The sequence below is a fragment of the Thunnus maccoyii genome, chromosome 20, assembly GCF_910596095.1.
Source record: "Thunnus maccoyii chromosome 20, fThuMac1.1, whole genome shotgun sequence".
Classification (NCBI taxonomy): Eukaryota; Metazoa; Chordata; class Actinopteri; order Scombriformes; family Scombridae; genus Thunnus; species Thunnus maccoyii.
The window spans coordinates 9,377,757-9,403,724 of NC_056552.1; the positions used below are offsets into that span (position 1 = coordinate 9,377,757).

At 40.5% G+C, this 25,968-nt stretch overlaps 1 protein-coding gene and 2 non-coding genes across 10 annotated transcripts; 2 read left to right on the plus strand and 1 right to left on the minus strand.

Annotated features, from left to right (window-relative positions):
* Positions 1 to 713: 713 nt before the first annotated feature.
* eef2k (eukaryotic elongation factor 2 kinase) lies at positions 714 to 22,091 on the plus strand. Of its 8 annotated transcripts, none has more exons than XM_042396967.1 (21): positions 714 to 897; positions 1,964 to 2,055; positions 3,463 to 3,792; positions 4,401 to 4,668; positions 5,270 to 5,335; positions 7,340 to 7,440; positions 11,088 to 11,148; positions 11,251 to 11,288; positions 12,158 to 12,329; positions 13,303 to 13,452; positions 13,541 to 13,673; positions 13,834 to 13,961; positions 14,755 to 14,974; positions 15,084 to 15,148; positions 15,617 to 15,694; positions 16,396 to 16,461; positions 17,058 to 17,189; positions 18,560 to 18,748; positions 18,839 to 18,963; positions 19,200 to 19,378; positions 21,555 to 22,091. In XM_042396967.1, the coding sequence occupies exons 4-21, from the start codon at positions 4,417 to 4,419 to the stop codon at positions 21,662 to 21,664; spliced, it is 2,265 nt and encodes a 754-aa protein (XP_042252901.1). In that variant the 5' UTR covers positions 714 to 897; positions 1,964 to 2,055; positions 3,463 to 3,792; positions 4,401 to 4,416; the 3' UTR covers positions 21,665 to 22,091. The 8 variants fall into 8 exon arrangements, with proteins under 8 accessions (XP_042252901.1, XP_042252897.1, XP_042252900.1 ...); XM_042396963.1 differs by having other exon boundaries at positions 715 to 897; positions 3,463 to 3,767; XM_042396968.1 differs by lacking the exon at positions 16,396 to 16,461 and adding an exon at positions 16,139 to 16,195 and having other exon boundaries at positions 719 to 897; positions 3,463 to 3,767.
* On the minus strand, positions 801 to 882 carry trnal-uag. Its single transcript has one exon. It is a non-coding gene; the product is annotated as a tRNA-Leu (tRNA).
* A 3,766-nt stretch (positions 22,092 to 25,857) lies between the features above and the next one.
* On the plus strand, positions 25,858 to 25,939 carry trnal-aag. Its single transcript has one exon. It is a non-coding gene; the product is annotated as a tRNA-Leu (tRNA).
* Positions 25,940 to 25,968: the final 29 nt, after the last annotated feature.

Genomic DNA, 25,968 nt, shown 5'->3' on the forward strand with positions numbered 1-25,968 from the left:
TGCATACTCTGAATTTTTCAAGTCTGCCCAAAAACAATAATCAGGTGCCCCAATGAACATTGACACGTTTTTCTTGCTTTAATCATTTCTCCTGTTCATACTGACCATTAATAGATCCCTTCATAATGCACTTTCAATATGAGTGATCTATTCTCAAGTTTATCTGAAGCTAATATGAAGCTTCAGCCATCCAACTTCTTAAAATCAACTCATCATCTTTTAAAGTTACAGTCTTTTTAGTGCCAAATTCCCTCTTTTTGTTACGATCCTTCCACTGCAGCTGAACAGGAAAACACTGTCCGTCAAGATGCAAAGAGGGAATTTTAACTAAAATAACTAACTGCGGAAGATATCCCCTTAATTTGACTAAGTCAGATGGCTGAAGTCACATATTATCTTCAGATAAAACACATCTTTGCTCAAAATGGATTTTAGCCCCTATCACACCATATTGTAAGTGCATTATGAACAGACCTTCTAATGGTCAGTATGAACAAGAGGAATGATTAAAGCTAAAAAAAAAAACTGTTTTAATGTTCATTTGGGCACCTGATTATTGTTTTAAGACAGACTTGGAAAACTGTGAACCTGTCCTTTTGAAAAATATAGTAACCATGCTGCCACAAGGTGGCGCTTCTGTATCACTACCTGCTATATGGTGACTTCTAGGGAGACGCTGACAAGAGGGAAACGCCTATTTGTGTTATTTTTATCTTATCATTCTTTTTATTTCGCAGCTGAATGCTAAAAATGTATTTAGCGCTTATGTCTTATTAAGTATGAAGTAAATAAAAGTATCCTGGCAGCGGTGGGATTCGAACCCACGCCATCGAAATGACTGGAGCCTAAATCCAGCGCCTTAGACCACTCGGCCACGCTACCGATACATCTGCACTGGTAAGACCTAACTGTATTAATATGACTAGTACCCAATGTAAACAAAAATTAATTGTATTATTTTTGTGACAAACTGGACGGTTGGTTAGCTTTTCATTAGCTACAGACATTTTAGCCCTTCCCATAAGGCATTGCGTCACTATATGTTCATGTGCGGCGCCCGGCTGTTGTTTTTGATAACAGTTAACGTTAGATAATGTGAATTCAGAACTCAACTGATTAGCGGGATGAACGTTAACTAAGTTAGCTATAAATTACATGATGAATGGCAACGGTTGCTAACTGAAACACTGTTAAAAACAGTTACCAACATCGGGACGTTGGTTCTTCAAGTAAGTAACGGTTCGTAACCGTTATGTTGGTTTACTACCAAACACTTAACGTTACGTACGTTCGCTAAACTGAGTGAGCCTCATTCATACGAACAAACTGCAAACAAAATGCACGTACGAGTGATTTAAGAACATTTGTGGTATTCATCAATTTTTTCGTAAAGTTTTCTCCTAAGTATGAAATGTACGAGTGGTCCAGGTCTTGCGTACGAGTCATGAACAGATGATCTCTGCAGCAGTTCTTCACAGGGGGAAAACACACTTGTTTGACTTACAGTTATAATACCCTAATCTTAATTAATTTGGAGTTTAAATATGATACCGACATTAACAAAAAATAATATGTAAGTAAAACAAACTATATTAATGCAGCCCATCTACCATTCATCATCATGGCTGCCAATTTATTTACAATGTTTTTTTAGATTTTATGATTTTTATTGCCATATTTTGGTGCAGCAACTTCTAACCTACATGTGCTGTTGCTAGAAACTTGTCTCACTGTGACAGCTGCCTCTGTGTGTCTCTGCAGCTCTCCGTCCAGTATCATGTTGTGCTGCAGCTGACGGTGTAACATCACCTGTAGACCTATACGCTCTTCTCTAATATCTCTGTGACATGACCTCATCAGCTGCTCTGATGACATGTTAGCTGGATACATATTTTCTAATTGTTTCCGGTCTCCTTCTGTCACTCATAAATTTGTTTTGTGTTTATCTTCTGGTTTCTTAAAGCAGGAGGAAATTGTGCTGGTGTTTTTACTGTTTGGGGACTTTTTGTGAATGAAACTCGCCCACAAACGGAGAGGAACTTGGATCCTTATATGGTAATTTTAGAGGCGTGAATTATGTTAATAATCAAAACGCGCACCTCTTCATGAACAGGTGACAGTCACCTCATCAGGCAGTTAAGAGAGTTTGTTGGATCCATTCGTACGAGCAAACATCACAGAAAAAAGTCAGAGTTTTAGGATAAAAATACGAAAATGTTCTTGCATGAGGCCCATTGTTTGCATTCTGTCACCTATTAAAGGACAGGTTCACAATTTTTCAAGTCTGTCTTAAAACAAGTCAGGTGCCCATATGAACACTAAAGTAAAAGTAGAAATACTGTAGTCAAAAAATACTCCATTACAAGTAAAAGTCTTGAATTCAAAATGTTACTTAAGTAAAAATACAGAAGTATTATCAGCAAAATGTACTCAAAAGTAAAAGTACTTATTTTGCAGACTGCCTTCTTTTAAAGATCTATTATTGTACTATATTATTATTATATTGTACTATAATTATTATTAGTGTATTATAGTGCATTATATTTGTTTTTTATCACTAACAAATGCATGTAAGAACATTTTTAATGTTATAAATTATATGAGTGTATCTCTTTTATATAATAATAATAATAATAATAATAATAATAATAATAGTAATCATAATGATAATAATGATGATAATACACTTTAAACTACTTTATATACAGTTAGCTAGTTTAGTCCAGTGGTTCCCAACCTAGGGGTTGGGCCCCTCCAAAGGGTCACCAGATAAATCTGAGGGGTCGTGAAATGATTAATGAGAGAAGAAAGAAGAAAAAACAAAGATCTGATCCACAAATCTGTTTTCAGTTTTTGGACGATCTTTTTGGTGAAATATTGAATCATTTGAACATTTATTGAAATGAAACCATGTGAGAAGTTTAGAGGGAAAAATCACTATTTAGTGGAGCTGTTAACAACTCATAAACATCTGAAATGTGACCCCAACTACACACTGCTTTTTGTAAGACATCAAAAGACAAAAATATTGGAAACCACTGGTTTCATCTTTAACAATGTTTTGTATTTTAAAAGCTTGTTATGTTACCCATTGTGTCAAATCTTCATCTGAAAAGTAACTAAAGCTGTCAAATAAATGTAGTGGAATAGAGAGTACAATATTTCCCTCTGAAATATAGTGGAATGGAAGTATAAAGCAGTATAAAATGGAAATACTCAAGTAAAGTACCTTAAATTTGTACTTGAGTACAGTACTTGACTTACTTTCCACCACTGTTTATATTATAATTACGCAGGGTAAAATATTATGAAGAATAAAGTAATGGGATTATCAGTCAGACTCATCCTTATTTATTTATTTATAGTTTGTCCCTTAAACTTTAGATACATCCTTGGAGGTATTTTTACATTTCTAAGCTGAAAGTTCTTCGTCTGTTTATGTGCATTTGATATTTCCGACAGCCTCGAAGGCAGCAGGATGCAGGGGCGTGGCTGACGTCAGAGCTGTCAGTGTTGTACGTGCGGAGCGCTCACGTCGCCGTGGTGGACGGTAACCACATCCCGCTACAGTTGCCAGGCACGTCCCCGGACCTTCAGGGCAGGTTGGAGAACCAGGACCGACCCAGTCTGGTCTGGGAGGAGACAGTTGAAACTGCAGCTGCTGCATTTTCTACTTGTTTAACTTCAAAACTGAAACTGTGAGACGGAAGAAGACCGAGGTGACTTAAGTGAAACCGTCACAGTCTGTCAAGATAAAGTCATTAAAGGTGTGTCTGTGCCCCCGGGTGTAAGGTTGGTTGTTTATTTAATATGTGCATCCAACACATAAGACTCGTTTTTTGGGGTAAACTCTGCTGCAGCATGCTGTAACATAATGTACTACATCCATGGCTGCCTCTGCATGGTTTCTGTGGGAGCACGTTGTACCAACAGGAGCGCAGGAACTTAATGTATTGAGCTTTTGTTTGCATTCCTCTCTGCCAGCCAGCTGTCACTTTTAAAATCTGCAAGCATAATAACCTCTAGCAAAGACAGACAGCTGCTGTGCAAAATAGATGCAATGAGCTAAATTGCTTTTGTATGCTGATTGTCACCATTCATTGCCACATACAGTGAGTGTATATTTTGATTGAATTTATGCATATGATGGAGATGTCATGCTGCAGCCACTTCTAAGATAACACAGATAGCTTACAGATGGCATGAGCTGCAGTTATCAGCCACGATACAAGGCAGCTGCTACTGTCAGGTGACCAAATGAACATCCAAACAGGTTTTCCTTGCTGTAATCATTCCTCCTGTTCATATTGACCATTTGGACACCTGTCTGTTGTTTTAAGACACGCTTATGTGACTTTGCTTTCTCAGTCCACTCACACTCCTGTCTCCTCTCTCGTCAGCACAACAGCAGCCATCATGGAGGACGACCTGATGTTCGCCATGGAGGAGGAGGGCAGCGCCCAGAGACCCCCCGTCCAACGTAGCGTCCCCGGCAAGAGGACATCCTCCCTCAGCGACGCCAACGCCAGTGATGACGACGACGACGACGACAACTTCATCTGCTCCATCCTAGATGACTCCGCCAAAGAAATCTGTCACTACATGAAGAATCTGGTTTACAGCCGTCAGCTGTCGAGCTCTCTTCCTAAGAGCAACTTTGCGTACAAGGTGAGCCGTCGCCCTCCGGCCACAGGGAGATGCAAGGTGCACAATCTTACTAGGCGTGACAGGGAAGTGAAAAGCATCTGCTAATGTGTCAGGAGGGTTAAATTACATCGTTAAACACTTATTTTCTTTGTTGATGTTCTGTTTTGACACTGCATAATCATAAACACTCAGTTCTGCAGTTTGCTTCCTTATAAGGAGAGCTGATATGTTCACACTCACACACACGTACCAGTATGTGTGATATGTGTATCTGTTTTATTGAAGCGGAAAGCTGATCAGTCACCTTTCAACTGTACTCTCTAAAGAACAGGAAGTACCAGAGTGTGGTTTTCATGTCATGTGATGACGCTGTATGTAAACACGTCTCTCAGTGCTCAGAGTCACTTCTTCTACAGTACAAACCAGCAGTCAATTCAGGGCAGATTGCTCCTTATCAGACTGTGTTGCTGCCACTGTGTACCGGCCAACTGTCAGGATGAATGACCTTTTTAGTTTTATGTGTAGTGTTTTTATTTACAGGCAATTAATGTTATCTGAATTAATGTTGCATAATCTGTTTGCTGACGAAAAGCCGTCCGTTTTCTTTTACCCTTCTGCATAGAATGAAACAGAAACAGAAAAAGTGGCAGAACCTCGGTCGTACAGGGTTTTGTCTGAGAGCGCACGGGTATGTTACAGATTAAATTATATCTTCCTTCTTTCCCTCTTCACCAGTGACCATCTACACCTCCCTTCTTCCCTGCTCCACTCTGTAATTTACTGTCCTTTTCTTCACTGTTTTTGAAATGTCTTGTTGTTGAAATGTTTTTACTTTCATACCAACATGTTTTACACTTTTTTTCTCATTTCCCATGATTTTTTTTTTTTAATGACTGATTTTTTAAGTATTCTAATCAATGCATCTTCCTTTCCTCTAGAGTATAATCCCTTAATCAGGAGTTTATTAATCTGCACTAATAAACACTAGAAACTTTATATTGATGTTTGACAAAACTACACTGAAAAATGTGATGTTTTTGTGGATGAAATGTGCAAATCCTTCAGTGTTTTTCATCCTGAGAAATTAGTTTCAGAGAGCTGATTTTTTATCACAGATGCTGCCACTTCAAGCTTTTTTATATATATCTTTTATCTTCAAATTTTAGATCTAACAAGACATACAGAATACATACACAAACACAAACACACACAAACATGGCTCCAAATCCCCCTGCTGTCCCACCCACATACAACCTGAGAAAGAAGCTTACTCGAAAGACGTAGGTAGCAGTCAATTAAAATTCAAAAGAAAGAAAAATGTAATTAATTATAAATAAATACAACATAAACTAAGAAGAGACAGTATAAACAATGCTGACTTATTCACACACGGACAGTTTTATATCAGATCTGATACAGGCGTTGGCAACGTGTCCATATAGGTCAGATAGTTTTGCCAAATCTTTAAAAAGGTTCATTCATTTCTGAGAGTAATGTGACCTTTTCAAGTAGAATGCAACCGAAAGTTGTTTCAGGATGTGACAAAAAAATCCCAGAAAGAAATTGTGGTTAAAAAAAAAAAAGTGTATTTTTAGCATGGCTGTGTGTTTCAGTACCATACCAGCTTTACCATTTGATCCCTGTCACTGGGCTGCAATGTTTTGACAGCGTTAGAGAAGTCTCACGAATCCTGCAGGTGAGCGAGGTCTGAAACGAAAGAGAAATGTGTCGTTTGCTCCTCTTCACAAACAAGATGTGACACTCTATCAGTTAAAAACACGACCCTCACTACTGCTCTTCATGTAAATCCTTCCCTCTAAATATAAACATGTCCAGAATGCCTGCTGGACGGTGACTAGCGGTGGACGAGAGAGACGTGCTGCTGTGTGGTATAGGTTGGGTCGGGGTTGGGTTACTCGGTCAGGTTCACATACATCGCTACTGACACTTTGATTCATGGTTCCTAGTAAGAAAGTTATTTTTTGAACATTGCGCAACTGCAGATGATGACAAAACATCCCATGGTGATCACATTGGAATTCAAAACGCTTGACACCTTTTCAATACATTTATAGTGAGGTCTACTTATTAAAGTTGACCTGTTTACCTTAAATTCCCTCTTTTAATTCCTGACTCCTTCATTATTCTGTTGTTTTCATCTACCCCACCTTTTATTTATTCTCTAATGATCGTGTGCTTTCCTCCCGGTTTGTTTGTGTTTCAAAGTTATTTGTGTTTCTTCCTTCCTCATCCAGCTTTCTTGCTTCTTGATTTGCATGTTGTCACAACAGTTATAAACTAAAGATTACAGCCTCTATTTCACATTGAATGTGTCCCTGAGTTTTGTCTGTAGATTAACTGTATCATAGGCAGTTTATTTAGCTGTAAGCTGATTAAAAGCAAACACTTCCAAAAAGGAGGGGAAGCTGTTCAATGCAGACATGTGAAATTCTATTAGAAAGCACAATACAGGCAATTAGAGAGAGAAAGTGCACGTGTTGTGCAGAAAGAGCACAAAAAGACTCAGCCTTTTATTGTGCAAATTAAATTTCTCTCTTTTTTTTTGCATTGATTGGCTTCCCCTCTTTCTTCTGTGTGTTCTAGCTAATCTGTTTGGGAAGCTGACTCTTCTTTCTAATAGCATTAAAACAATCACTGTGAGCTAATAAGATGTGTTTCTTCGTCGTGACAGGAGACATGGAAACATGCGATCCGAAAGGCCAAAGCCATGCCCGACCCCTGGGCAGAGTTCCACCTGGAGGAAATAGAGACTGAACCCTGTATACGCTACAGGTATGAACAACTCAGCGTGGATGTGAGTCAACAGTACTCATTGTTTGTTTTATGGGTGGGACAATGTGACCACACAGCCTTCAGACGTTGAAATAATATCCCAAAGAGTGATACCAAAGTACCAAAACAATCTTTTTGCATGTTTGCATGAATGTAGGTCCAGAGAGAGACTTAAAGCATTAGTGTGGGGCTTTTACATATCAATGAATGTCCGTTATATTCAAGCCAAACAAGATCACACGATGCTGAAAAAGCTCATCACCACCAGGTAAATCTCTCTGTATTTCACAATATACAGAGTTTTTAAATCTGCTGTCTGTGGTGACATTCCCGCACTGGCCAGATGAATATAAACATGCTCTATGGGCCGAGCATGTGCAGTAGAGACTTCACCAGCCGAGCGGCTAACTTCCGGTTAACTCTCTGCTAACTTGAACGAGGATAAAATAATTTAATCATGCGGCTTTTCTAGACTTTCCAAATGTTATCAGACCGAATGGATCAAATTCTGAGAGTGAAACAAGTCATTTTGCGGGGGTTTTGCTGCTTTGGTCCAGTGCTGGCAATAAATAAGCAAATGATTCTCTGCTGTTGATCTGTTTACAAGTTCATACCAGGTCTGCACTGGTGCGCACTGCCTCCAGGAAAAAGTCATATGCTCAAGCTCAGAAGTCAAACACTGACAAAACCTTGCGCCCTCCCCCGCCTTATCAGCTTTTAAATTTTACTAAAATAACTACCAGCCATGTAAACGGAAGCATACACAGACTCACATCATGTTACACTCATTACTGCGTGAGAAAGTTTAGCTTGCTTTAAGCGGTGCAGGTGGTGACTAGTACATGTTTTCCCCGCCCGGAGATTACCATACTATATGTGTCCACAACACTCGAGCTTCCTTGTATTAGTTTGGAGCTGGGCGGGTAGTGAACAGGGAGTTTTTCTTGAACTGTTATGGCAGCATGTTTCACACTTGGCTCATATTTTGGTCAGTGGTGCTTATCTTAACTAGAGCTGCAACGATTAGTCTGTTAATCAGTTAGTTGCCAACTATTCCATTAATCGCTTTTAGTCATTTTTTTTAAAGAAAAATGTCCAAATTCTCTGATTCCAGCTGCTTAAATGTGAATATTTTCTGGTTTCTTTAGTCTTCTATGACAGTAAACAGAATATCTTTGAGTTTTGAACTATTGGTCAAGACAAAACAAGACATTTGTGGACGTCTTCTTGGGCTTTGGGAAACAGTGATCGACATTTTTCATCATTTTCTGACATTTTATGCACCAAACAACTAATCGACGAATCAGGAAAAACATCAAAGGTTTAATCAGTAATGAGAATAATTGTTAGTTGCAGCCTTAGTCTTAACAAATATTGCTGCTTCTTCACTGGGCTCATGAAGCACTAACATCCTTTTGTCCCATCCAGTTCTTTTTTATTTTTATCTCATACAGTGGGTGGAGTACAGTGAGTGCAGCAAGATATTGCAGCCAACAGAACGGCAACATAAACATACACATCTCTCACACAGTTCTCAGGCATCGACAGCGTTATATCAAGGCAGCCACATAACTGAATGGGCGTGGGCAAAAAGCAGGAAAAAAAAAATTCCTCTGCCTGTGTGTGTGTGTTTTAGTGTGTGTGTGTTTTAGTGTGTGTGTGTTGGGCCTGTTACATAACATACAGGGCTTGAACTCTATTACAGAGAGAGGAGGGATTGTCAGGAGCTGGGATTTGCCCTGGTGTTCTCTTTTCGTGTGCTAATTTTACCCACATGTAACCTCACTCCTCCTCCCCTTCTCTTATGCCCCCTGTAGTATGAACTTAATGGAATGAGAGTCACGGTACACCGTGTTCCCAGGCTGGGAAATGGATTGTTGGCAGTGAAGAGTGAACACTAGATTTTGGAATAGCGCGCTGCTCTTGTGTGGATACGTGAGCGAAGAAAGAAAGCTTCACGTACTAGAGTTTTCTAGTTCAATGGCGCTCAGGTTTCAACTGTGAAGACTTGCAGCTGCACCTACGGTACATGTTGTACTCATTAACTCAGGACACACACACACACACACACATCTGCCAAGCCAAACAGACACACTGACCCAGACATACAGCTCATTCACAAACATTTATCACCATATTGATTGGATGCGATACTTCACTGACTTCATGAATTCTCTAAACTCGCTCCTAAAACCCGCTCTTCACACTAAACTATCCCTAAATCGAAATCTAAGTAAGTGGGAAGAGTACTATACACACATGAAAACGCTCTCTCCTCGTTGTTTTGCGGTGTAGAGGAAACCAGCCGCTCTATGTGTGTCTCCATGATAAGAATTCATAATGGGCTGTTTGACAGACGAACTCCCTCACAGAGGCCAAAGAGTAACTTAGCTGATGCGATAGAGGCTGGAAAGTTTATGTTCCCCTTTAATAACAGAATTAGACTCTTGAGACTTTTATCTTGATGTGCTTTGTGCTGCGTTTATTGACTTTGTGACAGTAGGTACCTTTGATAAGGCAGCGAGGTCAGAATTGTCTAGTGTGAGTGATTTGTAATGTAACAGGTGTGAAAACAAAAACAAGTTCTGATAGCAGAGGAAGGTCACAGGATTTGCTCTGTGACCTAAAAAAAAAACGACCCACATATGTGACATTCGCACAGCCTCCTCTGCTCAAAAGAAGGAACTGAGTTACACCATAAGACTGAATTAAAGGATAAGGCTAAATTTTCCTTACTGTCAGCAAATTTCATGTGCAGAGCCAAACCAACAATGAACTGATCTATCCAAAGCCTATTCCTCTGTGCCGTAGACTTCCGTTGTTGTCCAATGACTATTAAAAACACAACAGAGATAACATTTTCAGTCCCAGGAGAGTAGTTCTGTGTAAGGCAGACGCCACTCCGTACACAACTACTCCCCCGAGACTTAAAATGTTGTTGCTATAATTAGTCTTTGGAGCCGTATCTAAACAAACTACGATAACCGTTATCTTTGGCGTGAAGGAACAAGTCACCCAGTGCAGCGGTGTGGCTCATTGACGGGTTTTTAATAGTTTTTGGACAACAACAGAAGACACAGGGGAATACGATATATCAGGCTTTGGATAAACACACAAATAAATAACATCAATTCATTGTTGGTTGTTGACAATCAGAACGCCATATCCTTTAAATAATAATGATAATAAGAAAGAACTGGAGCTGCAACTAAGTATTATTTTCATTATTGATTCATCTGTGTGTTTATTTTTTCAATTCATGGATTAAATGTTTAGTCTATAAAATGTGGAAAAATAGTTAAAAATGGCCATTACAACGTCCCAGAGCCAATGGTGACGTTTTCAAATAGCTTCTCTGTTTGGCCAACAGTCCAAAAGATGTTAAATTTACAAAAGAGCAGCAAAACCTTACATTTAAGAAGCTGAAACCAGCAAATATTTGACATTTTTGTTTGATAAATTACTTAAAAGGTCAATTGATTATAAAAAATTGGTGTTGACCAACTAATTAATCGTTTCAATCTGCCGTTTCAGAACACAAAAAGCAAACACTGTCATTAGATTGGATGAGGATTTTGAGAACACTCAATATTACATAATAAACAATGTAAGTGTTCATCTTTTTTTGACTTAATTCCTCTTCACAGGTATAACGCCATCACAGGAGAATGGGCTCAAGACCAGATCCACATCAAGATGGCCGCCCAGGTAACACCGCTCTCTAGAGAAGGATTGTTTGCCAATATTTAAGAGAGCCCTTCAGTTTCTTATCTCCTGACTAATTTAATTTCCCTGCCTGGTTTCTCACAGCCGTTTGGGAAAGGAGCCATGAGGGAGTGCTTCAGAACGTAAGTGGAACTATTTCTCTATATTCATCTGTTCTCATCCAGCGGTTATTGCCCTCGTGTTCTAGTACCGAAGGCTATCATGGTCCTTGTGTAAACAACGCAGAACAGTGTGGCTCTTCTGGGCTGTAGCCTATGAGTGGTGCAGGTCCACATTCCTTACATTTCTTGCTCCAACCCAGAAGAATATTCGCTGACGTTTCCACTACTCTCAGAGCCAAAGATGGTTGTGAGAGAATCACAGCAAACCAGCTCTGTAAAGTCTTCCATGACGGCACTGGGACTTTATTTTTATCTCATGGAAGCGTTGTTTCCCCCCACCATAGATCTTCACTGTTTGGTGAAACAGAATTTAAGCAGACGGTGTTAATGCTGCTCGACAGTGTTTTGGCTTTTGCATGACATCGCAGAATGAAAGAGAACAGGAATAATAGTCTAATTGTTAAGGTTTAATCCCTCAGTCAGTGGGAAATGTAAAAGAGAGGCACCCGTCCCCAATCACCCCCCCCTCCACCACCACCACCACCACTTTAGCTGCTTGTTGTTTGCAGTATCCCACAAAAAGACAAAACCCAGAGCATGAAAATAACTCCCTCAGTCCCTACAAGCCTAAACAAGTTAGATCCTAAAAAAAGAAAGTACATCTGAAACGTGGTGTTTTTCCTGTTGGACATCTGGGTTTAGAGCTGAGTTGCTCTGTGAGCCAGGGTCACTCTGGGCACATTTGAGATCTGCTCCAGTTGATGCTATGATCAAAAAAACATCTTTAATTATGTATTTTAATAAAGTTTTCTGCTGTGAGAGGGTCATAAATATAATCCAGATTCTGCTCACTGCTGTTATATCTGACTCTCGTTTCCTTTTCCCGCCAGGAAGAAGTTGTCTAATTTCTCACACAGCAGCAACTGGAAGTTGGCGTCTAACTATGTGGCCAAGCGTTACATGGAGACGGTGGACAGAAGTGTTTACCTGGAAGACGTCAGGCTGCAGATGGAGGCCAAACTGTGGGGAGAGGAGTATAACCGCCACAGGCCTCCTAAACAGGTAGAAGAGAGATGTTCAGCTCTGAAATGAACTCAATAGATGACAGAATATAGAAGAGAGAAAGATGATAACATTAATTACTGAGGACAATATGGACAAAATCAGTCATCATAATCCCTTGAAAGCACTCAGAGAGCTCAGCATCGCATAATCCTGTAATCCTTTTTAATTTAATAATGTGATGGTAATGACAGTGTTTTATTTCTAATTTTTTAAAATTTGCATCTGGAGATCTGCATCAATCACAGGATACATGTGTCAGATTTGTGTTTCAAGTGAATGCAGTAGTGAAAAATAGTGAAAATGTTTAAAAATGCCTTGTCTTGCATTATTATGAAGTCCGTTACATAAACCCTGGTACTTCACCAGAAGCAAATCCTCTAATCTTGTTCCTCTGGTCTAACTCATCAAATGTCATTTAAATCAGTGCCAGTATCCCAAACTACAGATAAATAAACAAACATGGCTGACAGCATAATGTTTTGGTGGATATAATAACATTGTGTGTTTTTTATGCAATATAAGCACATTGTACTGCATGTACTATATAAAATATGATCATTTTGATCATTAGATAATATTTCCTCATTTGTTTCATTGTTGGCACATAACTGTTGATGTTATGTTATGTTTGCATCACTTAGGACTGCAACTAATCATTATTTTCATTTGCGATTAATCTGCTGATTATGTTCTCCATTAATCATTTTGTCTGTAAAAATGTCAGAAAATAGTGAAACGATGCCTGTTATAATTTCTTGTGCCCCATGCTGATGTCTTCAAATGTCTCATTTTGTCTGATCAACAGACCAAAATCCAAAGATAATCAGTTTACCGTCATGTGTGACACAGAAACGCTTCAAATCCTCAAATTTGAGAAGCTGCAACCAGCAAATATTTGGCATTTCTGCTTTAAAAATGTATGAATCGGAGAAAGTGTCTGATCAAATCCACGATGTGTTTAACTCCTCAGGTTGACATCATGCAGATGTGTGTGGTGGAGATGATGAACCGGCCAGGTAAACCTCTCTTCCACCTGGAACATTACATCGAGGGCAAGTACATCAAATACAACTCCAACTCTGGCTTCGTGAGGGACGACAACCTCAGACTCACTCCACAGGTGGGTGTCGTTACTTTTTGCTATTAACACGTGTTCAGCTGATAATTACTTCATAATCTTCATCAATCATTCCCTTTCTGTCCGTCAGGCCTTCAGTCACTTCACCTTTGAACGGTCGGGCCACCAACTGATTGTGGTGGACATCCAGGGGGTCGGAGACCTCTACACCGACCCTCAGATCCACACAGACAAGGGCACTGACTTCGGAGATGGAAATCTGGGTACATCTCTCTCTCTCTCTGACAATTTATCATCAGTTATTAGACAGATTGATAAACTGCTGTGTGATTTTTTTTAGGTTAGAAGTGATTCAGAGAAGCTTCCACATTTGCAATAAGACAGATGCTAAAGTAAATTTTCCTGCTCATACCTGCGTTCCAGGTGTGCGAGGCATGGCGCTGTTCTTCCACTCTCACCTGTGTAACAAGATCTGCAAGAGTATGGGTCTGACGCCTTTTGACCTGTCCCCTGCAGAGAAATCCCAGCTGGACGGCACCAACAAACTACTTGTAATTTTAAAATATTACCATAATAGTATAAGTGTCAACCAGGGCCAGAAATCAGCAGCAGGTCAGTGTAGAAATACACTTAAAAATAAATAATATTACTCATTGGCATTAAGAAGGGTGAAAAAATGTCCCCAGAAATTAGGACTGTTCACAGTTTCCATATTAAGGCATGAATGTGACTGTTGTTCCCCGCTGTGGGAGCTTATGAGCGCAAATTTTCCTGTGAGAAGAATTGTTTTTTGTACAGAAAACAACAGTGTGTTGCCTAAAACAGTAGAGAGAAGAAGGAGTGTGAAATACATAAAGCCTTCCTCCAGTGTGTTTTGGTATTTTTACGATATTACGATTAGCCAAACTGTCTCAAAAACTTGATTTTGCATTCAGCTGTTGCTGAAACAGAACGATGACTATAGCAGAACACTGCAGTCACACGTCATCCTCATAAAATCTCGTTGTTTTTGTTAGTGTCACATAAGCTACTGATACAGTATCAGGCGCCTGAGTTTCAAACTAAATACTTGCTGCAGATGTGCTGCAACAAGTGATTAATGCTTAAAATAAAAATGATTTATTTCAATTAAATACTCTCCAACCAAAATTGGCATAGAAAATAAAAAACATAATGTGCTGAATTATGAGTTTAACATTTGATAAATTGTAGAATTGTATTAAATATCTGCAGAAACAAAAACCTTTCCTACTGCGCTCAGTCTCCAGTTCAGTTTTCTCACTATATTCTGCTTGTTATGCTTATCGACTTCCTGAATACGGTTTTCATCTTGTTTTGTTTTAGAAGTCAGCTCAGACAGTGCTGAGGGGTTGCGAGGAGCAATGCGGTTCTCCTCGCGTTCGCACCATGTCCGGAAGCCGGGCGCCTCCACTGTTATCCCGCCTGTCTGAGACTTCATCTGCAGACGAAAGCATGAGCGACGTGGACTCGATCCCCTGCTCACCTCTCATCTTCCCCTGCTCCCCGCTAGCTGCACATGGATCTATTGGCAAGTCCCCTGTCGGTACGTGCATGAACGCATTACTACATGAACTGTGTATTTGATGCAGTAAAGCATAGTATCCACATGGGGGGGAACTGCCAGTTGTAAATGTTTTATCTACATTTTACAGGCTTATCTTTTACTGGATCGTACGAAAATGATAGACTCAACAATAACAACACAGGTGACCACAAGGTGAGGTGAAAGATGGTGGCACTGAGAGCTCAACACACTGCAACTAAAGAAGACACAAGCAAATAGACAAAACATGGTGATAAAACGAGGAAAACAAATACAAATCTGCAAATACAGAATCACTGCAAGTTACACAGAACAAGAATTTCCAGAGAACACTATAACTGTACATTATATACACTTGGTCACACTTCATTAACGTAATCCATGCTGAAACTGTTCTTCTTACATTATATTTGGCTTTACTGCACATACTAGATGATGTTAGATGTCAATTGTTTTCACTGTGTGCTCTGTGTCTTTATGTACATCATATTGATAACCAATCGGATAAAATTCAAGTTAAAGTCGAAATGAAAGTCTTACTGAAATCGAAGGTGACTGCCGAAGCCAAGTATCACTGCAGTACTGCAATCTCGCCACGTAACTCATAAATCACTACACTGATCTCTGGGTTTCTGTCTGTAGGAACCGGATAGTGGCGGAGACAGCGGCTACCCCAGCGAGAGGAGGAGTGAAGGGGACCCGAATGACCACGTGGATGGGGTAAAGATTTCCATTTGACCTCCCACTGATTTAATTTCAGTCAGTCAGACAATTTCCAGGATTGATTTGCAGGATTGATTTTCTAGCAGTCAGAAATGGATAGAGGGAGGCCTTAAATATTGACCTAAATAACTCATACACCCCTTCCTCAGTTAACCTTAAAGAAACAGTGGCCAAGAAAAGGTATTTATGTTTGTTTCTGACATTTACCAACATGGTTAACAATAATTTATACATCTTATTGACTCATTTGAATTCTTTGTTTCCAAATTACCTTTCAAAATGTCATTTACATGTAGAACTATATTGTTTGGCTGAGTATTGTGTACTTTTAAGCAAATTTGTTAGCATATCTTAGCTACACATTCTTCTTCTCCACATTAAGTTTGACTGTTATGATTTCCTGACAGTAGGTTTCATAATGCATGTTGTATCGTCACGTAGGCCCATCACCGCTACCAAAGACATTATTCCGAGTCGGATGAGGACAGTGTCAGACGGGTAAACAAACAGTAGAGATAACAAACCTCATCCTCACCTTAATCATAATCATCCTCGCTTTAATCAGATAATCAAACTTTGTCTTCTCATTCTTGTCTTTCCTCACTTTGTCCTTCCCCTCATTACTTACATACCAATGAAAGTGGTTCCCCGCCTTTCCTCTAATTCAGCTCCTGCTACTCTTTGTGTTCCCTTATTAGAGGAAGATGGTAATTCCTCCAAGAGTCTCCGAAAATGTATATTCTGTCACTCCTGACCACGAATGGGTGATTATTTTGCATGGCAGGCCTCCATGTGCAGTCTTGTCTTTGCTGAAATATCACGATTGAGACAAAATGAGACCAAGCATGATTCTCAAGTTAAGATCTGAGTAGTTTAATTACACTGAGATGTCACTGTTTCCATTTCCTCACTGCTCTTCCGTTCAGCTGAGTGAATGAAAATAATCTGAAAATGCTAAATTAAAAGTGAAATTTGGAACCTGAACACACCATCTACCTCTCTGTTTCACCAACTCCGCCATCTTGCTCATGATTCTTGCCATAATGACCTTGTGTGTGTGTGCTTATATTCCCATGTTTTACATGATTTGGCACTGATTGACTGACAAGCCAGCAGGGATGTACTCCTCCAGCGATGAGCTCAAGGCTCATATGTGGCATTTATCAGTTCAAATTTACTTTTCTGGATGGGTACACCCCTGAGTGTGTCTGCAGAGTATGAGTTTTTTATTTTTTACTTGCACTTGATTTATTGTCATAAAATCTGGCTTTCTGATGAACTCGGTAAAGAACAGATATAACATTTTTTTCCCCTTTTTGTTTTTATCCTCCTTGTATCTTTACTGTCTATTACTATCCAGCTGTCAGAAGAGAAGTGGAGCTTCTACCATTCATCTCGCGCTCACATCCACCGACCTTCCTGTGTGGCCACTGAGGTGGAGCGACTCAACGCTCTGATGCAGAAGAAGATCGGCCAGTCAGTCCTCGGAAAGGTAAGAGAACACGACGCCTGCAAACATCTGATTGGTTGATATTATGTCAATAAAGATGATATATATGAATACACCACACACACATGTTGACTACATACTGATTTTTGTAGTCTTACCAGTCAAAAAGGAACACATATGGAATAGTTCTCCATATTGGGAAATGTGCTTATTCACTTTCTTGCCACTCTCATATCTGTCTGTTAAATATTAAATATGAAGCTACAGCCAGGAGAGGTCAGCTTAGTTTAGCATGATTGATAACAGGGGGAACAGACAGTCTGGTTCTGTCCAAAGGTAACAAACTCTTGTTTGTTTCATTCACACAAAAACTGAAATTTAAAAAGGAAAAGTTGTTTTTGTGCCATGACTTCCTTGTTTCTGGAGAAGTGTTTAAAACCTGTCCTCTACCTTTAGGCATCCTAGTAGCCTAGTGGGTAAGATCCATACCATACTGTATAAGCCAGTACTGTAATTTATGCTGCATGGAAAAGGCAAAGATGAAAGGGCAACATGGAACTTTAAAGTGTAAACTTTACAGGAAGAGTTGAAGATGAGTGAACTTCATAAAAAGTGAGCTGAACTTCAGCTGAATTGTGGCTCTACACTGATACCTTAAAAACTGGACTATCAATTAATCACTACTCATGGCAAACCACACTCTTATACTGTTTGCTTGCCTTTTTTTCAACAGTTTTTAAAGGTCCATTGTGTAGAATTTAGTGGCATCTAGTGGTGAAGTTGCAGACTGCAACCAACTGAATACCCCTCCCCTAAGCATCCCCTTCCAAGTTTGTAGGAGAACCTACGGTGGCTGCGAAACTTACAAAAAACATGAAAGGCCCTCTCTAGAGCCAGTAGTACTGTAGGAACATGGCGGGCTGCGAGAAAAGGACCCACTCTCTCTGTAGATATAAAAGGTTCATTCTAAGGTAACAAAAACAACAATTCTTATGTTCAGGTGATCATACACAGGTTAAAACATACCTACGAATATTATATTCCATTTCTGCCAAGTCTGTTCTGCTAGATGCCACTAAATTCTACACACTGCACCTTTAAATGGTCATTTCTTCCACCATGTGATGACAACAGCCCCAATTTTCCCAAATGCTGACAAGAACGACAGGCAGCAATTCATCAGGACGCCACCAAACACAACTTGGTCAGATCACCAATGACACCCAAATCATAAATATCATCAACTCAACTATCATTATTTGTGTCGCTGCCCTAAGAGATCAAGGTGATTGGCTGCTGAGAATCTAAAATGTCATGTGAAGTTTTGAATACGCTCATCTCTGCTCTGAGCTTGTTTTCATGGTTAGTTTCATGTGTTGAACATATTCTGGATGTCATTTGTTCTTGCCCAGGTCCATCTGGCGATGGTGCGGTACCATGAAGCGGGCCGTTTCTGTGAGAGGAATGAACAGTGGGATCAGGACTCAGCCATGTTGCACCTGGAGAGAGCCGCCCAGTGTGGAGAGCTGGAAGCCATCGTAGCCTTGGGACAATGCTATCTGCAGCTGCCTCATCACATCCTGCCAGACATGGAGGTGGAGGTACCACACGCTTTATTTTTCCCCCCTCTTTTATTTTTGACTTGGCTGTGTATGCACCTTTGAATTCTAACATTTGTATGTTGTTGGCAGGATAATGCAGGAAGCAGGATGAAAGGTTTCAAGTATCTGCTGCAGGCTGCTGAAGCTGGTGACAGATCTTCTATGACCACAGTGGCCAAAGCCTTTGATTCTGGATTAAATCTGCCAGCTGGCAGGTCAGTGAGAGTCAGGTTTTCAATTTTAAAAGTTTTGCTCACATTTGAATGTTTGTCGTCTATGTCCAAAACAACACAGGTATCCAGTTTTAGTAGTCAGGACAATACTGCCCCCTAGAGGGATTTCTGGAGTCTCGACTCTGCTAGTTTTGATGCTACTAAAGTCATTGATTTTTAGTTTGTTTTATTTGACAGATATTTGAGTATCTTGTTTTTTTTCTCTTTCAATCATACAGGAAGCAGGACTGGGAAGAAGCGATACACTGGTATGACAGTGTGTTGAACATGACAGACTATGATGAGGGGGGAGAGTTTGATGGGACCCAGGACGAGCCTCGCTACCAGCTGCTGGCCAGAGAGGCGGAGATGTACCAAGAAGGAGGCTTCAACCTCACTCCAGACCCACAGAAAGCAGGTTTGACTCTCTATGTTGATACAACAGATCTTACTGTGCACACTCACCACATGTAGGCTTGAAATGGGGCTCTGAAAAGTTTAGAAGTTTGTAGTTTGCTCTCTTATGGACAGCCGTGGCTGTAGCAATTACAATGGCTTCCTGTGTCAAACCTGAGTCAAAGCAAAAAAAAGCAACTGAACATCTTTTGAAACCTTTTCTGCAGCATGATCCACTGTTCACTGATTCGCATGTTCAGTATCTTTCCAAACACTCGTAGTTTCTCTTTCTCCACAACATGGCTAAATACACTATTTCCACATTGTGCTATTTTGTCAAGTCATATCTTCAAATCTCCACTGAATAAAGTGCATCCAGTGGTTTATTGGCAAAGGGATAATTAATGGAAAATACTGAAAACATGGATCAACTGCAGACAAGTGAAAACATGATGAAGGAGGGTTTAAAAGGTCATCGTAACTGCAGTGAATCCAAGCTGAGTACAGCTACAAACTTGTCTGAAAAAAATCCCAGGCAATTTCTTAAAATAATTGGGCACTGTAGTTTCAGCTAACTTTTATAAACAAGAGCAAATGGTGCATTTGCTGGGGATTATTTTCAGCTGCAGATTGATAATAGATTAGTACAGCTGCTGAAAATACACATACTGTGTGTGTGAGATTGAGTTAAAATAAACTACAGTGTGTATTCAGGAATATTAAGGAACATGTCTCCTATACAACAGTTAAATGGAGCTCTATGGTACAGAGGAATATGACGTATTAGGCTTTGGATACACAGGCAATACTTGTTGATTAATTCATTGTTGTTTTTGGTCTTTTCAAGGGATTTGTTGGCAGTAAGTGTTTTGCCCTCATTATGCGTGCACAGCAACAAACTAAACACACTTCCAGTAAAGATTGACGCATTTGAGGTTTTTACTGGAAGCAATTCTGAAACTGTAAAAACAGTATTAAACAAATTCTTTGATGGTGACTAGAAATGAGAAAGATACCATAAACAACACTCAGACCTGAAGTGCTGTTTATGGTACATCCCTAAAAAATGAGTCGGTACCGCAAAAAAGAAGCTGGATTCACAAGAGTAGACTAGACAAATTAGCTTTCAAATTAGTAAGTGTTTGTGCCAGAAAGAAACTAAATGTCAACAGTAAAGATTAACATATAATTACTCCAGTAAACATCCACAGAGTCCACAAGAGCAAAGAGCAAAAGCAAGAAGAGCAACATACCCCAAAGTTAGCCAAACAGAATGTTGCATCAGCAAAACATTGGCTCAAGATAGCTAGTAAAGTGGCTAGCTTAGTTAGCAGTAAGCTGACCATAGAAAAAAATCCTACTAAATCACAAATTACCAATCACAACGTAGCTGTAATGAAAGACTACATTCAGATAACGATCTAACATGGGGAATTTGTGGTGTAGATAAAAGACGCCTGTTAATATTTGTGTAGAAACCTGACTTTGTGATTGCTGGGTTATTTAAAGAGCTTCTGAATTAGCACATCAGTTAAAGTATGAAGACCAGAGATGAGAGCCGTTCATCAATTTATTGTCCGTTTCAAAGGATTTCCACTTTAAATAGTTAACTGTCACAGATGATTTTACCGCTAAAAGGCAAATAATATTAATTGGCTAACAAAAGGTACTCTAATATATCTTATTCAAATAGAACTAATGAACCATTAAACAAAGAAACAGCAATAACTATATATCAAATATTAATAACTTACTCAAGTATGCATCTGTGGTACAGTCAAGCAGTTCAGCAAACAAAAGGAAGAGACCGAGCAGGACCTGAACCAGGCCTCTGATCTGTTCAGGTGTGGTCTGTTAGGTTGAGGCTAAGTCCCGCCATCTAGGACTGGGCAGGAAAGTGGATTTTCCACAGCTGCTTAGTCAAAAATCTGACAAAATGGAGGACTTAAAGGTTGATTTATGGTAGGTCGCTCAACACTTTTGATAAGCGTCGCACGACTTCTGTTGAATGACACCTATCAAAAGTGTTGAGCGACCCACCATAAATCAGCCATAGCAACTGCTGTAGACCTGCACCAGTAGCTGTTGCTACAAGCATCAGAATGTTTAACTGAAACCAAACTGTCTCTGTGTGCAACATTTGATGCAAATATTGTCCCTGTCTCCATCTTAACCTCTCATACCATCCGTCTCTACAGGTGAACTGTTTACAGAGGCAGCAGAAGCTGCCATGGCAGCCATGAAAGGCCGGTTGGCTAGCAAGTACTTCATGAAAGCTGAAGAGGCCTGGGCCCTGATGGAGGAGTAATTGTGGACACATTTTTTTTTTAATGACAAAAAGGCCAGAGGAGTTATGTGTCAGCCAGGCTGGTTTTACACAGTCGTGATACAGCCTGAATGGTTACAGTTTACATATTTTTTATTACAGAATTTTTTCGCTAATGGTGCTTTGTGTGTTCAGACTTCGAGGATCAGACTTACATCTCCAGTTTTCTGTTCTTCCTTGTCTTGGTTTGTGAAACTCTCTTGACTCCTGTTTTCTTTAATTTCCCCGGTCTCTGTTTATCTTTTGGTTAAGTGAATGCAGTTGCGTGAAAGAGAAGGTCTGAAGAATTTAGAATAACAAAAGTGGCTCACTTACTTTGCCCCTAACATGAACTCACTTATATTGGAAGAATGTATGTTAAATGCTTGGAGTTTAAATCTGTAAAAAATAAAGTTTGCATTGCTTTTTATGGGTAATTATTGTCATTATTTCCTGCTCTTATCTGATTAGGCCTATAACTAGTTTCACAGTGAGACATTTTTCCCCCTTGACTTTCTTTAAATATAAGAAAATTAATCAACTCCTTTTTTCACCTGTCTTTGGAGCACATATTACAGTAAAAACTAGTATATTGGTTCCAGTTGGTTATACGTGTTTCTCAACACTAAGTTCCCTTTTTCAACACTTCAACACAGTCCTCTTTCTTACCACACAGCTCAATACAGCAGTTAATATCACTTCCAAAGTGCACTAATGCAACCAAAACACTTCATTCATGTCTCAGCATCAACTCATCCTACCAGAAGTTTTTTTTTTTTTGAATATTTGTCAGAAGTTTTTTTTTTTTTGAATATTTGTCTTCCAACAAGACTTTGTTACTCATAACACAATAACCTAAAAAACTTAAACAATAGGTAGCCTACCATTATAATATGTATCACTATTGTCTATTATGTTTTTTTTGTTGTTGTTGTTGTTCATTTTGTTGTTGTTGTTCAGTTGTTCAACATGCGATTACAAAACAAGACTGAAAGTGTGACATTACAGTGAGAAATACACCGGAAATGCTGCAATTGTGGACTTTTGAAATATGAAATTATTTTGGCGTTTTTGCATGGAGTATTTCTAAAATACACCAAAGAACAATCAAGCACTTCCAGTAATACCAAATATATTATGTATTTTCTTTTTTACAGAATATAGGCAGTATGAAATGAAGCAAAATTTGCTAAGTGCGACTTCAGTTAAAATGGGAATTAGCTGTGGTTGGTCTTTTTATGTCATGGTTTGAACTTAGAATTCATTTTTGTTTGTATGTAAACAATGGACTTAAATGGTCATTGAATGCATTTTGTGTCAAAAAAGTTACTCACAATCCAGTGCACAAAGACTGCTGCTGTAATTACATAATACGTAAAGAGTTTTGATGAAGAAGATTAGTACGGAGCCACCAAAGTCCCAAAAGGTGATACTGTTTTATCTTGTTCGCACAAGTTATTATCTTGTTGGAACAAGTTATTATCTTTTATGAACAGGTTATTATCTTGTGTGCACATGATCTGGATCTTGTGAGAACAAATAATTTACTATAAATTCATGTGTGGGAAACATTTAACCCTTTTTTAATGATTGAGTGTTAGCATTACCACCATGACAACAAATATAAAGCATTTTTTGTCAGTAGACCATCGGGATGTCTAGAGATAAGTCAGGCTGACCACTCCAAAACATAAATGATTATGAGCCATTAAAGTGTAACTGCACCCCTAAGTCTGAGGCTAACTCCAAAGAAAGATTGAACCTTTCACACTTTCTGATAAGTCATCAGGTCTGCAGTTATACTTGATAGGTCCATCCATCCATTTTCTGTTGCTTATCTGGGACCGGGTCGTGGTGGCATTAGACTGAGTAAGGTAACCCAGACATCCTTCTCCCCGGCAACGCCCTGCAGCTCCTCCTCGGGGATCCCAAAGCATTCCCAGGCCAGGAGAGATACATAATCCCTCCAGTAAGTTCTGGGTCTGCTCCAGAGTCTCATAACAGTTGGACATGTCCGGAAAACTTCCAGAGGGAGGCGTCCAGGAGGCATCCTATCAAGGTGCCCAATCCACCAAAAGTGCTTCTCCATGGCCTCCCCGAACTCCCCCCACACCCAGGTTTTTGCTTCAGCAACCACCTGAGCTTCAGTACCCATCTGCTGCTTCAGGAGACCCCTGGGTCTACCAGACCCGAAAGGCCTTCTTCTGCAGCTTGACGGCCTCCTTCACTGCTGGTGGACACCAGTGGGTTCTCGGGTTGCCACCCCGACAGGCACCGATGACCTTCCAGTTACAACTCTGAGCAGCTGTCTCCACAACTGAGGTCCTGGACATGGCCCACTCGGATTCCATGTCCTCAACCTCCTCCGGGATGTAGGAGGAATTCCTCCGAAGGTGAGAGTTGAGGACCTCATGGACAGGGGCGCCTGCCAGACATTCCCAGTCCACCCTACTCGTTTGGGTCTCCCAGGTCTGTCCAGCTGCTTTCCCTGCCACCTGATCCAACTCACCACCAGGTGGTGAAAGCTCTGCTCCTCTCTTTACCTGAATGTCCAAGACATACGGCCGGAGATCTGATGACGCAAGTACAAAATCGATTATCAATCTTTGCCCTGAGGTGTTCTGGTACCAGACACACTTATGAACAACCTTATGCTCGAATATGGTGTTTGTTATGGCCAATTCATGGCTAACACAGGAGTCCAGTAACAACACACCACTCAGGTTCAGATTAGGCAGGCTGTTCCTCCCAGTCAACTCCCTCCAGGTTTCTCCGTCATTGTCCACGTGAGTGTTGAAGTTCCCCAGCAGAACTTTGGATTTGCGGGGCTGCGCCCCATCCAGGGCCCCACCCAGAGACTCCAAGAAGGCTGGATACTCTGAACTGCTGTTCGTTGCATATGCGTAAACAACAGTCAGAGTCTTCCTCCCAGCAACATGTAGTCACGAAGAAGTGACTTTCTCGTTCTGGCGGAAGAACTCCAACACTGCTGCACTCAGCCGGGGACTCGTGAATATCCCCACACTTGCGCCTGCTGCCTCTCACCCTGGGCAACTCCAGAAAAGAGGAGAGTTCAGCCCCTCTCCAGGAGTTTGGTTCCAGAGTGGGTGCTGTGTGTAGAGGTGTGCCAAACTATATCCAGTCAGTACCACTCCACCTCCTGCACTAGCTCCGGCTCCATCCCCACCAGGGAAGGAGCTGGACCTAGTTTACAATGGCTGGGACCAGCATGTCCAGGTTCCTGCCCCAGCCTGCTGCCCGTTTGGCAACGCACCCAACCCCAGTCTCTATCCCTGCAGGTGGTGGGCCCAAAAGGGGGGCGACTCTTTGGGCTGTGCCCGACTGGGTCCCATGGGTCAAGGTCCGGCCACCAGATGCTCGCCGGTGAGCTCCCCTCCCAGGCCTGGCTCCAGGAGAGTGTTCCAGTCTCCCTCTTCTGGGTTAGGTTCCCACACGCCTGAAATGCCGCTTCATTGAGATCTATGATAAGTCTTGATAAGTCATTAATGAAAAATTAAAGTCTGCAGGAGACTGAGCTCAGGAGGAAGCACAGGTTGCCCCCTAATTGGAAGATTGGTAGTTCGATCCCCAGCATGTCAAAGTGTCCTTGGGCAAGATACTGAACCAATTTCTCCCGAAGTTGTGTGAGTGTGTGTGAGTGTGTGTGAATGAACATTAGAAACCCCTCTTGATGAGCAGCTTGACACCTTGCATGGCAGCCTCTTCCATGACTGTATGAATGTGTGTGAGAACAGGTCAATGTTGGCACGTAGTGTAAAGCACTTTGAGTGGTCGGAAGACTAGAAAGGCGCTATATAGATGCAGTCCACTTATCATTTACCACTTGTTAATAAATGGATTTTCGTCTGGATACCCTGCAGCCCTTTCGTTCTTCCTTTACATGCAGTTTCATTGTATGACATCCCCGAGGTGAAACTTTATCAGCTAAATTCTCTTCATTATATGGTGGCTGTGTGCATCTGAAATTGTCGGGTTTTGTGTTAGAGACGCGTATGAATTTATAGTAAATTAACTTGTACACACAAGGGAAAAAAAATCACCTTTCGGGGTTTTAGGGCAAAATATAAATGAGATTAGTGTAAAGTGAAAGGTGTGTGAAGAAAAACTGTGCAATACTTTTTCATATTTGACTTGTTTCGAATATTATGGTGAGATTCCTCTGCATGTTTCCATAAGGTAGCGTGGCCGAGCGGTCTAAGGCGCTGGATTAAGGCTCCAGTCTCTTCGGGGGCGTGGGTTCGAATCCCACCGCTGCCAATAGTCTTTTTCATACTCTGTGGTTATAA